Source organism: Notamacropus eugenii, chromosome 5 (genome assembly GCF_028372415.1).
Source record: "Notamacropus eugenii isolate mMacEug1 chromosome 5, mMacEug1.pri_v2, whole genome shotgun sequence".
Classification (NCBI taxonomy): domain Eukaryota; kingdom Metazoa; phylum Chordata; class Mammalia; order Diprotodontia; family Macropodidae; genus Notamacropus; species Notamacropus eugenii.
Genome location: NC_092876.1, coordinates 32,307,309 through 32,319,465, shown reverse-complemented (window position 1 = coordinate 32,319,465; position 12,157 = coordinate 32,307,309). Strand labels below are relative to the sequence as shown.

At 62.2% G+C, this 12,157-nt stretch overlaps 2 protein-coding genes across 4 annotated transcripts; both read left to right on the top strand.

The window, feature by feature from the left end:
- Positions 1-229: 229 nt before the first annotated feature.
- Positions 230-4,126, top strand: FBL (fibrillarin). Its single transcript, XM_072608401.1, has 9 exons — positions 230-364; positions 1,156-1,308; positions 1,410-1,526; positions 1,702-1,796; positions 2,271-2,441; positions 2,761-2,893; positions 3,394-3,506; positions 3,590-3,735; positions 4,000-4,126. The coding sequence occupies exons 1-9, from the start codon at positions 355-357 to the stop codon at positions 4,034-4,036; spliced, it is 975 nt and encodes a 324-aa protein (XP_072464502.1). The 5' UTR covers positions 230-354; the 3' UTR covers positions 4,037-4,126.
- Positions 4,127-4,453: 327 nt separating this feature from the next.
- Positions 4,454-10,681, top strand: DYRK1B (dual specificity tyrosine phosphorylation regulated kinase 1B). Of its 3 annotated transcripts, none has more exons than XM_072608400.1 (11): positions 4,454-4,636; positions 6,239-6,408; positions 7,109-7,228; positions 7,319-7,507; positions 7,772-7,919; positions 8,036-8,322; positions 8,436-8,582; positions 8,677-8,817; positions 9,065-9,383; positions 9,682-9,788; positions 9,916-10,681. In XM_072608400.1, exons 2-11 carry the CDS (start codon positions 6,346-6,348, stop codon positions 10,303-10,305), a joined length of 1,911 nt encoding a protein of 636 aa, XP_072464501.1. In that variant the 5' UTR covers positions 4,454-4,636; positions 6,239-6,345; the 3' UTR covers positions 10,306-10,681. The 3 variants fall into 3 exon arrangements, with proteins under 3 accessions (XP_072464501.1, XP_072464499.1, XP_072464500.1); XM_072608398.1 differs by lacking the exon at positions 4,454-4,636 and adding an exon at positions 5,296-5,437; XM_072608399.1 differs by lacking the exon at positions 4,454-4,636 and adding an exon at positions 5,333-5,822.
- Positions 10,682-12,157: the final 1,476 nt, after the last annotated feature.

Here is a 12,157-nt window from a genome sequence, read left to right as displayed (position 1 = left end):
CTGCGGCCCCGGCCTGGGACTTCGTAGGACTACTTTTCCCAGGATTCCACCGTCCCTTGCGAGGTGACGTAAGGGACAACCGGGGAGGCGGGGACAAGAGAAAGGTACCGGGTAAACCTAGACTGCGCAGGCGAGAGAAGACCCGTCTCGGAGCTTTCGCGTTCCTGCCTGCGTGCGTGCTGCGTGCGTGCTTACGTACGTAACCCGGCGCCGGGCACGCCAATCCCCTCTTGCTTCCCTTGCGGGCTGTAACCGGGGGTGTTGGAGGCCCGGTGGCCGCGTGTCTGCTGGCGGCCGCCGTGCGGGGCGACCCCGCTGCTGCTTCCGCTTCCTGCGCAGAGCGAGCCGCGTGCCATGAAGCCAGGTGAGCGCGGGGCCGGGCTGGGGAGGACTGGCGGGCCCAGACTGGGGCCGGGCTGGGGAGGACTGGCGGGCCCAGACTGGGGCCGGGCTGGGGAGGACTGGCGGGCCCAGACTGGGGCCGGGCTGGGGAGGACTGGCGGGCCCAGACTGGGGCCGGGCCAGGGCTTGCGCGCCTCAGTTGACTCGCCGGTAGCCGGAGGCCCGCGGACCGTGGCGCCTTCTCCGCTCTCTCGCTTTCCAGCCCTCCTCGCCCCCGGCGCGGAGGGGCGGCTCTGGTACGGTCCCCGTTTTACCGGCGAGGAAACTGAGGCAGGCAGCCTGGGGTAGCAGCTGGGAAGGGTCTGGGGCCGGATTGGAGCTCGAGCCGCGCACTCCCGCGTCCTGCCCGCAGCTTTCGCGAGGCCCGAGGCCGGGTTTGGTGGGCCTGCCCGATCGGGCCGGGACCCTCCCCCTGGAGCCAGGCTGGGATGGCTGTCACCGCGGGGGTGGGAGGGGCTGGGCCCTTCCTCGGAGCTGCTCCGGGGAGAGGAGGGAAGGGCCTCCAGCCTCAGCACCCCCACCCCTCCCTGGGCCTCCCGGGTTCCTCCGTAGGGGACGGCGGGCTTCTCTGTCTCATCTCCCAGATGCACTGACAGCAGTTTGGGGCGTGATAAAGGGTCTCCCGTGCTGTGGGGCTGTCCCCCTCCCCCCATTCCCATGAACGTGAACGTGGAGCTTCCTCGTCACCTGGGGTCCGGGTGAGCTGGCAAGCGGCCGAAGAAGTTTCTGGCTAACTTATTTTTTTGCCCGCAGGATTCAGCCCCCGAGGGGGGGGCCGGGGGGGGTTCGGAGGTCGTGGCAGAGGTGGTGACCGAGGGGGCCGAGGAGGCTTCGGGGGCCGAGGAGGCTTCGGGGGCCGTGGCCGGGGCGGCTTTGGAGATCGCGGTGGCCGAGGAGGTGGCCGAGGTGAGTTGAGGTCGCCGGCTCACGGGGGTGGAGGGAAGGAGCACTTCCTCCGGGATCTATGTTGGACTGTCCAGCCAGCAAGGAATCTTTGCCTCCCGCAGGAGGGTTCCAGTCCCCTGGGGGTCGGGGCAGAGGCACCCCCCGGGGTCGAGGCCGGGGTGGCAGAGGAGGTTTCCAAGGAGGAAAGAAGGTCACTGTGGAGCCTCATCGACATGAGGGTGAGTGAGGACATGTCCAGTGCCACTTTTCTTAGCAAAGAAAGTGGCAAAACGGCCATTGTGCAGTTTTGTTTTCTTTGTTACCAGTTTTCCTCGTTTCAGAGACAGGGGATGCCTGGTAGAGAAGAAGGGGGTGCCCATGAGTCACATTGGCCCCTCTTTTTTTTTTTTTCAGGAGTTTTTATTTGTCGAGGGAAAGAAGATGCTCTGGTCACAAAGAACATGGTACCCGGGGAGTCAGTCTATGGTGAGAAGAGAATCACTGTGGAGGTGAGGATGGGACCTTGTGGTGGGAGGGGATGTGGGACAGGCTCCCATTTCAGTCAGTCATGAAGTATTTACTGAGTCCTTGCTCACAAAACAGTCTAGTGGGAAAGGTGACATGGCAGTTATCATATAGAAACAAGTCATATACAGTACAGAATAAATTAGAGATGATCCCTGAGGGAGACAGTATAGAGGGGCATTGAGAAAGGCTTCTTGTAGAAAATGGAATTTCAGGTTTGAAGGAAGCCAGGGCAGGTAGGAGATAGAGGAGGTAGGGAGAGCCTTCCAGTTCTGGGGGAGCATGTCACCAGTGAAAATGCCAAAGTTGGGAGACGGAGCATCCCGCAGATCAGCAAGGCCACCATTGTCGCTGAATCCCAAGTTATGTTGGGAAAGGGAGTAAGGTATAGGACATAGGGAAGGTAGTGGAGGGCCAGAGTATGAAGAGTTGACTCTTGATTTCCTCCACCCTTTCAGGATGGTGAGGCGAAGTTGGAATACCGTGCTTGGAACCCCTTCCGATCAAAACTGGCTGCAGCCATCCTAGGTGGAGTGGATCAGATCCATATCCGACCTGGGGCCAAAGTACTCTACTTGGGAGCAGCATCTGGCACTACTGTCTCACATGTCTCTGACATTGTGGGCCCTGTGAGTCTGGGGGAACCCTTCTCCACTTTCACAAATAGAATAAGAATAGGGAGGGCCTGCTGCCACCTCCTAACTGCTTAAATACAAAACCCAAAGAGCTAGCGGTGAGGTACATTGAAGAGATTCTTCACCTGCTACTGAACTCTGAACAAAGGGGTTTGAGGGCAGGAAGTATGGCACAGAATGATACCTGCTGATTTTTGCATGGCTCCTGCTGCTCCCCAGGTCGCAGGTGCTCTGAGTCTTAGGAGGAAGGGCTTGGTGGTGGGTTCTTGATCATGTGACAGGTGAGGACAGTGAGCTCTCCTCTGCCCCTCAGGAAGGTCTGGTCTACGCTGTTGAGTTTTCTCATCGATCTGGCCGAGACCTCATCAACGTGGCCAAGAAGAGGACAAACATCATTCCTGTCATTGAGGATGCGCGACACCCCCACAAATACCGAATGCTCATTGGTGAAGGCCTGGGGCATCCCTACCTCCATAGACAGGGCTGTGGGGCGGAAATGATCTGTGCTGTGGCTAGAGAAGGCAACCAAGTTGGGGCTGGAAGGTCCTGAATTCAAATGCCACCTTAGATAAGCTGTGTAACCCTGGGCAAATCACTTAATCTGCAGGGGACTTGATTTCCTCGGCTGTTTAAAAAAAGATTTTTGTCAAGCTTTTTGCAAACTTTAAGGCGCTATGTAAATGCTATTATTATTTATTAGAAAGGAGTGTGATTTTAATTTCTGGGAGGCAGCTGGCCTCTGAATTTGGCCTTTATCCTGTGGACCATGGGGAACGGAAGAAGGTTTCGGCTAAGTCAGGGATTGGTGTGTTCAGAGCCATCCCATGAGATTGGATTGGCAGTCTGCAGGGGGGAGTAGAGGGCTAAGAGATGAGATGGGACACAGGGATGAGCCTGACGACTCTGTGCCAACTGTGGCTGGTGCCCTTCCTTCCTCTGCCTCCAGGGATGGTGGATGTGATTTTTGCTGATGTGGCCCAGCCAGACCAGTCCCGAATTGTGGCTCTCAATGCACACAACTTCCTGCGCAACGGTGGACACTTTGTGATCTCCATTAAGGTAAAGTTCCCTGGCCAAATTCAGAAGTGAGGGGAGGAGGCCTGGCCATAGGTTTGTGTCCTCATGACCACCACCTCTCCCAGGCCAACTGCATAGACTCCACAGCCTCCCCTGAAGCTGTGTTTGCCTCAGAAGTCAAGAAGATGCAGCAGGAAAACATGAAGCCACAGGAACAGCTCACCTTGGAGCCCTATGAGCGAGATCACGCAGTGGTGGTGGGTGTGTACAGGTAAGCCTTGGGAGGATCCCCATTGTGCTGGGGGTAAGGGGTGCCTGGGCCCAGCAGGGGCCCCATTTGGGGGGGGGGGGTGCTCCTGGGCACAGCAGGGGTCCTGTTGCTCTAGGGATGGCGGGGGGGGGGGGCGTGGTTCCTGGACACAGCAGGGGTCCTATTGCTCTGGGGATGGGGGGGGTGGGGTCCCTGGGCACAGCAGGGTTTCTTGGGGGTTATCGGGGTGCTGCCTGGGCTCTGACGTCTCCTTTCTCCTCACAGGCCTCCCCCCAAGCAGAAGGAAGTAGCTGCCAAGTAGCTGTTGCTTCTCCCGTCCCCGCCCCGCCTTCCTCTTTTTCTACTGTTTTGTGTCAGATCTTTGTATTTTCTATTAAAAGGTGTGACCCCATGTGACTCCTGGATTCTCAAAGGGTTAAAGGGGGGCGGTGGAAGGACGGCCAGGCTGCGCGCCTGCGCACTGAGGCGAGCCGCCGCTGTTCGCCCTGTGGTTACCCGCGGAGGTCGGGCGTCGACCTCTGCGACGCATGCTTCGTCTTGCTGCCTTCTGCGCGCTCGGGGCGGGCCCCAACTTAGATGTCGCGCATGTCTCTTGTATAGCTGGCGCAGGCGCACGGAGTGGCGGCCCGGTGCCTGAGTCACGTGTCGAGGGAGGATGGGAGGGGGCAGGGGGCGGAGTCCGGGCCGGGGGGGCCGGTTTGTTGTGGTCGCCATTTTGCTGGTTGCATTACTGGGTAATTGGGGACCCCGGGCCGCTGCCGATCTGACTGGAGCAGCCCGCCCGCGCCGCCACCGCCAGCCTTCCCGCGCGGGGATGAGCCCGGGGCGCTGAGCCGCCGCCGCCTGCCCCGCGCGTTCCGCTCCGCCCCTCCCCCTACGGCCCGGCACCCCCCGCCCACAGGTAACGGCCGCGCGCGCGCCCGCCGGGGCTGGGGGAGGGGAGGGGGCGCGTGCCCGTCCGCTCTAGCCCATCCGTCCTCCGGCGCGCCGCCCTCCACCCCCGCGCCGAACGTTAGCCCCGGGGAGGGGGTCGGGGGGAGCACGGGACGACCGTTAGGGCCGCCCCTCCCTGGGCGGCGGGGTGGGGCGGAGCGGGTGGGGGGGCGCGCTGTCCCGGGCCCGGCGGGGTGGGGGAGGGGCGCCGGACCAGGTGCCCGGGGGGAGGGGAGCGGAGGGGGCGGGGCCGCTATTTATAGCTGGGTTCCTGGAAGGGGCCGGCCCCGGGGGAGCGCGGCGCGGGCCGGGGCGGGGCCGGGCAGCCGGGCCGGGGGCGGAGCCGCGGCCTCTCCGGCCCCCTCCCCCTGCCCCCCTCCCTCCCCTTTCCTTCGCTCTCCCGCTCTTTGTTTGGGCAAGAGCCGGCGCGGGCCCCCACCCGCCGCATCGCGGTCGCTTGGCAACAGCGGGCCGGCTCCCCGCCATTGGCCGACTCGCCGAGCCCCTCGGGCCAATGGCAGGCCTGTTGCCATGGCAGGGGTCATGTTGCAGCCGCCTCGTGTGCGCCGCGGGGAGCGGGAGCCCGAGCCCGGGAGGCGGGAGGCGGGGCGGGGCGGGGCGGGAGCCGGAGCGGGCGCCCCTCGAGCTCAGCACCTCCTCCCCCTCCCCCGCCGGGGGGGAGCCAGGGGAGGGGGGGCCCGGGCCGGGCCGGCCGGGCCGGGCTGCTGGGGTGCTATGGGCGTCGGAGGAGAGGCTTCTCTGGCCCCCGGTGCGACCCCAGGGTTGATTAGCAGATAGGCCAGGCTGGAAGTGGGGGGGAGGCCTGTCCCAGTCCCAGCCCAGCAGCTGTAGGGTTAACCCCATCCTCCCTTCCCCCTCTCCCCCCTTCCACCTGCTCAGTTGCCCCCCCTCTAGGCAACCTCGGCTGACCCCCCTCCCCCCTCCCAGCGGCTGCTGCTGTCACCCAGCGGACAGGACAGGACAGGGCCGGGCAGGGACTGGGGGGGCCTCCCCTCCCTCAGACGGGTCACCCTTCCACCTCCGTGTCCCCTCGGGGCTCCCACCCTCCCTGCCCGAGATGCTGACTGCCCGACTGCCAGACTGGGGACCCCGCCGGCCACCTGCCCATGGCTCCCGACAGCCCCCCAGCGTGGGTATGAGAGGGGGGGGGGGGTGCCGAGTGGGGGCTCACCAGCCCCCTTTCTCACGTGGGTGTAACTCGGGGCACTCCCTGGTGTCAGATGAGAACTCCCCCATATCCAAATGCCTTCCCTTTGTGCTCCCCCCCTCCCATGGAGAGTGGCTATCAGCTGGGGAGGAGTGGGTATGAGACTGGGAGAGTTCCAGCCTCTCCTCTGTTGTTGGGGGCATGGGGGAAGGGCTGTCACAGGCTCCTGACCGGCTCTGCTCTGGCCCTTCATTGTTACTGGTCTCTTTCACCCCATCCCTAATTAGCTGCCTTTGCCCTTTTCTCTGTCTGTCTGTCCTGGCTCCGTGATACTCTGGCCTGCCCCCTCCCTTCCGTGGTGCCCGTCCCCCACATCCCATCTCCTCTACTCCCTCCCTCCAGGTCCCGGCGGTGCTGGTGGCAGCAGCTGTGGTGCAGGATGCGAGAAGTCGCCCCCCAGCCGGGCTCCTGCTCCGGGCCTTCCTTCCCTTCGGCCCTCTGAGCCGGACATGGCCGCCCCTCCCAGCCATGGTCCTTTCTCCGGCTTTCCAGCCCCCCAGGAGCATACACAGGTAGCACCTAATCTAGCTCCTGGTGAAAGGTGGAACCCTGGATTGAGTTTCTGGCAGGGGGGAGGGGGCAAAAGGACAGGCCTTAGGGAAAAACGTGAAATTGAAGGGTCTGGTGTTGAATCATCCATGAGCTGTAAGATCTAGAAAGTGCAGATGGACAGTTGAAGGATCTGGGTCAGGAAAAGGAGATCCTAGTTTAGGATCTGAGGGTTACAGACTTAGAGCTGACCCGAACTTTTGAGGTCATCTCCTGCTCATTTTACAGATGAGGCAGCTGAGGCCTAAAGAGAGGTTAAGCCTTCTTTCCAGGGTCACACTGGGAGGAAGTAGCTGAGCTGGGATTTGGGCCCAGGTCCTCAGACTCCATCCAAATCCAGCTCCCTTCCATAGTATCATAGTCCCTGCCCCAACTTTGGCCATCAGACACTCCAAGGGTCTGTGGGGAAATTGTTCAAGGTTAAAGGTTAAAAGACAAAGTGTGGCAGGGAGGTAGAACTGGACTGATAGTTGGCTGGTCAGCTGTGCAATCCTGAGAAAGTTATTGAGAGAGCTTCAGTTTTCCTTTTTGTAAAATGGGGGTAACAGTTGTCGTACCTAGAGCACAAGGTTCTGTAGGACAATGGAACTGTGAGCGTGGGAGGGTTGGAAAGGGAGGTCAGGGGTTGAAGCCTGGCCCCTTACATGTCCTTCCCCCTCCTAGGTGGTGCCAGATGTCAGGCTGCTACAGCGACGGCTCCCGCTGGCCTTTCGGGATGCCACCTCCGCCCCACTACGAAAGCTCTCTGTGGACCTTATCAAGACCTACAAGCACATTAATGAGGTGGGCTGGACCCTGGGCAGGAGCTGGGACTGAGCTGGGCAGTGACTCCCAATATCTCTTCTTACCATCCTCTACATTCTCTGTTCCCAGGTGTACTACGCCAAGAAGAAGCGTCGGGCCCAGCAGGGACCCCCAGAGGATGCGAGCACAAAGAAAGAGAGGAAGGTTCTGAATCACGGCTATGATGACGACAACCATGACTACATTGTGCGAAGCGGGGAACGGTGGCTGGAGCGATACGAGATCGATTCACTCATCGGGAAGGGCTCCTTCGGGCAGGTGGGAATCAGAATGAGTGAGACACCTCAGGGAGAGGTAGGCTTCCATCCTCTGAAAGCCAGAGAAGGTGACTTTCCTCTCCTGCACCCCACATCCCGAGACCTATGTGCAAGCCTGAGTTTTCTCGGCTGCCTCTCAAGTCGTACTATTGATGCCTGAGCTAGAACATTGCCTGACTATGTCTCTTCCCCTTGGGATCCATCCTGGGGCCGAGAGACCTGCTAATTCCCATCCATCCCCATTGATCCCCACTGTCGCTCCCAGGTGGTGAAGGCCTATGACCACCAGGCCCAGGAGCTGGTGGCCATCAAGATCATTAAGAACAAGAAGGCATTTCTGAACCAGGCACAGATTGAGCTGCGGCTGCTCGAGCTGATGAACCAGCACGACACGGAGATGAAGTACTACATCGGTGAGGCCTGGGAGCAAGGCAGGCGGCGGGTGGCCAGCCATGGGAGGTGGGCACAGAGTGGAGCTGGAGGCTGAGGTCCAAGCTGCCACCGCATGTCCCTGCGCCTTCTCCTCCAGTGCATTTAAAACGACACTTCATGTTCCGGAACCACCTGTGTCTGGTCTTCGAGCTCCTCTCCTACAATCTGTACGACCTTCTGCGCAACACACACTTCCGGGGAGTCTCACTGAACCTGACCCGGAAGCTGGCGCAGCAGCTCTGCACAGCCCTGCTCTTCTTGGCCACGCCTGAGCTCAGCATCATCCACTGCGACCTCAAGCCCGAGAACATCCTGCTGTGCAACCCCAAGCGCAGCGCCATCAAGATCGTCGACTTCGGCAGCTCCTGTCAGCTGGGCCAGCGGGTACATGGCGGCCATGGGCCACTCACCCTGGGGGAACCATCTCCCAATCTGGGCTGGGGGCAGGCAACCACAAGGTACCCAGGAGGCCCTGACCAAGCCTCCTTTCTCCCCAGATCTATCAGTACATCCAAAGCCGCTTCTATCGCTCCCCTGAGGTGCTTCTGGGGACACCGTACGATCTGGCCATTGACATGTGGTCTTTAGGCTGTATTCTTGTGGAGATGCACACAGGAGAGCCCCTCTTCAGTGGTTCTAATGAGGTGAGGCTCAGACTGGGAGAATCAAAGAGGCAGGCCCAGGGACAGCCAGTGGAGGGTGGTGAGCCTGACTGCTCTGTCCTGCCCTTTGGCCCAGGTGGACCAGATGAACAGGATTGTGGAAGTGTTGGGACTGCCCCCAGCTCCCATGCTGGAGCAAGCTCCCAAAGCTAGGAAGTACTTTGACAGGTTGCCTGGAGGGGGCTGGACCCTCCGGAGGAGCAAAGACCTCAGGAAGGTGAGCCGCTCTGCTCTTATGTGCCTGCCACCGCCCCTCTAAACCCCATCTAAAGTGCCTTCCTCCTGGGTGGCTTGTCTGCAGTCACTTCCCCAATATCCTTTTCTGCTCCTTCCATCCTTCCTTCCCTTCTCCCTGTTTTTCTCCGATCCATCTTTCCTCGCTGTCGTTACAGTTAGGAATTCTTTTATTCCTGTCCCATTCTCCTCCATGTTCCCCCTCCCATGACGCCTCTCCTCTTTCCTAGGAGTACCAAGGCCCCGGCACACGGCGGCTGCAGGAGGTGCTGGGTGTGCAGACGGGCGGCCCCGGGGGCCGGCGGGCAGGTGAGCCAGGCCATAGCACAGCCGACTACCTCCGCTTCCAGGACCTGGTGCTGCGCATGCTGGAGTATGAGCCGGCCGCCCGCATCAGCCCCCTGGGTGCCCTGCAGCATGGTTTCTTCCGTCGAACTGCCGATGAGGCGACCAACACAGGGCCCTCGGGGAGCAGCACATCCACCTCACCTTCTCCAGCCCCTGACGCCTCCCACTCCTCCAGCGCGGCCAGCTCTGTCTCCAGCTCTGGTGCGGGGGACTTCGGGGACTACCCCCTGAGTGGGACTGGGGGAGAGAACTTGGCCCCTGGGACTGCCATAGAGGCACATGTGCCCAGGGCATAAGCACTCGATGCCTACGTGAAGCAGGAGAAAATCTCTCTGAATCTCATTTTTGCTCTTGTAGAAACTGTAATCTCACAACCACTCCATACCTCAGTCCTGGGAATCTATGGTCTCTGACCTTAAACCAAAGGGTCACTCTCCTTTCCCCTTGGGCTCTTGGAAGGGTTAAAGGAGATCTTTTGCTAACTTGTTTCCTACCTTAGGTGGCTCAAGCGGATCATCCAATGACAACCGGAGCTACCGCTACAGCAACCGGTACTGTGGGGGCCCAGGGCCTCCAGTGACAGACTGTGAGATGCACAGCCCCCAGGTATGGGCCTGGGGACACAAGGGGAGGGAGCTCCTTCCAGACCCCTGCAGCCTATGTGAACCATCCTCCTAGAGGCTGGTGCCTGCTTGACGTGGTTGATCGTACCCCATGCCTTTCTTCCTGGCAGGTCCCACCTTCCCAGCCACTGCGCCCTTGGGCAGGGGGAGATGTGGCCCACAAGCCTCCCCCAGGCCCGGCCCCAGCCTCCTCTTCTTCCTCCTTCCACGGGGCCCAGGCTGGCTCTTCTTCATCCTCCTCACCGCCTCCCCCTGAGCTGATGGACGTGAGCCTAGGAGGTGGCCCCCTGCTGCCTCCACCCGCCCCACAGGACTGTGTCCCACTCCGCCCTGCACCTCCTCTCCAGCACCCGGCCACTTCGGCCTTCCGGACTCGGACCACAGGGGGGGGCGGCCCCAGGGGCGGGGGCCGGCCGCCGATCCCCCCACCTGAGGACCCAGCCCTAGGCCCCCGCCTGGGCCTCTGCGGTGTCCCCCAGAGTACGGCCGCCAGCTCGTGATCCCCTGCCCCCCTGGGGCCCCCCGAAGCCATACCCCTTCCCCCTTGGGGCCCCTGGGCTCATGCCTTCCCTCCCCCAGCCCTCCTCCCCTCTCAACTGGAATTGCTGCTACCCAGTGGGGGAGGGGGGGCACCTGCACTGACCTGACTGGGGGCTGGGGCCGAGAAGAGGAGGGGGTATGACCCCTGCCCCCCTTGTCCCCCCATGGACTGGCTCCTCGGCCCTACTGGCCCCTTTGTTTTCTATTTATTGTACCAAAGACTGGCAGCCCTGGGGTGGCTCCCCTGCTCTCCACCCTGGGGCTGGGGGGGGGGGGGAGGCATCCGCAGGAGTCTGGGGCGCCCTGTGCTGTACCCAAGTAAAGAGCTTTCTCACACGCCCGACAGCTCCTTTGCAGGGTCGCTCGGCCACTCCCTCTAAAACACACTGAAACCCCAGAGAGGGGTGAGTGGGAATGATGAGGCAGACGTGGCCTCAGCAGCCAGGGCTTGGGTGTGGATCCTTATGGTCCTGCAGGGGGCCAGGGGAGAGGATGACCTTGACATGCCCAGGGCACCCCCGCCATCCATCCCTGAAGGCGCCTGCGCCCCACGGGGAGGCCTGGGTCTGCCTGGTACGCGGCTCGAGGTCCCAGGGCAGGGCCAAAACCTGCGCTGACCTGAAAGGCGGGGTTACTGCCCAGTGCCCTCACGGCCAGCCATGAACTTGAACTGGGGGGGAGGGGCGTCATCCCAGGTAAGTGCTGGGCTGCTTTGGCCCTCCTCCCTCTCCCAGTGATCAGAGGGTCCGAGGGGCGTGGTCGTCTAAGCCCAAGGGGAGGAGCAGCTGCTCCCCACGGGGCCTAGGCCAAAGGCAGGCGCCCCTTTGTGGTGGGACCACGGGCTGGATTGGCAGGCCCTACCCAGAGGCCCTTGCGAAGGCCGTGGCGCTAAGCACCTGTCATCCGGAGAAGGGGGAAGGTGGGTGCTGCAGGGGCTCCATTTTACCGCGAAGGGCACCGACTCGGGGAGGGGAAAGCCACTTCACCGAGTCACTCAGTGAGGACAGGGGCGGGTCCTAGCCGCTCTCCGGCCAATCAGAAGCTCTCCTCTGGCGAGATTAGGGTGTTCCCGACGTCCTTTTGGAGTCTCCAAAGGACGCGGACCACCAATCAATGTCCCGCCTTCTCTGAGCGGACCAATCGCCAAGCCAGAAAGGAAGAAGGGTGGGGGCAGAAAAGCGGTGTTGGAAGGCTGGGCTGGGCGCGTGGGACGAGTCCGCTTGGAGAAGCCGGGGATTGGCCGGAACGGCCGCCCGTCGGTGGGGTGGGAGCGATGGCTGGGGCGGCGGGTTCTCACCCCCTGCCTGCCCGCCCCTGCTGCGCTCGGGCCCCCCCGGCTGCCCCGCTCATGCTCAGTAGGGCCTGGAGATCCCGGGGAGATCCCTGGGCCGGAACCACGCCCCGCCCCCCCCGGGGAGACCCCCAGGCCCACGCCGCGGGGCTCCCGAACGCCCACCCTTCCTGCCGGCTGGCTGTGATTTAGCTTCCCCGCTCCCGGGGGGTGATGACGATTAAACCTGCGGCATCTTGGAGCTCGGGTGCCAAGTTCGTCTGGGCCGCAGTTTGGGGCGTCTTTGGTCGGACCCTTTCGGTGCGCACCGGGCCCCCGCCCCAGCCCCTCCCGCGCTGGATGCTCGGGCAAGAGCGTTTCCACTTCCCTCCGCGCCCCGCCCCCTTCCTTTCAAAACTGTCCCGCGGGCGCCCCCCGGGGTGGGGAGGGCTCACTCCTTCGGAAGCCTCCTCCCACCCCGCCAAGGGAAAATCTAGAGGAAGAATTGTTAAATGGCAGTCAGAGGGCCCCACGCTGCCATG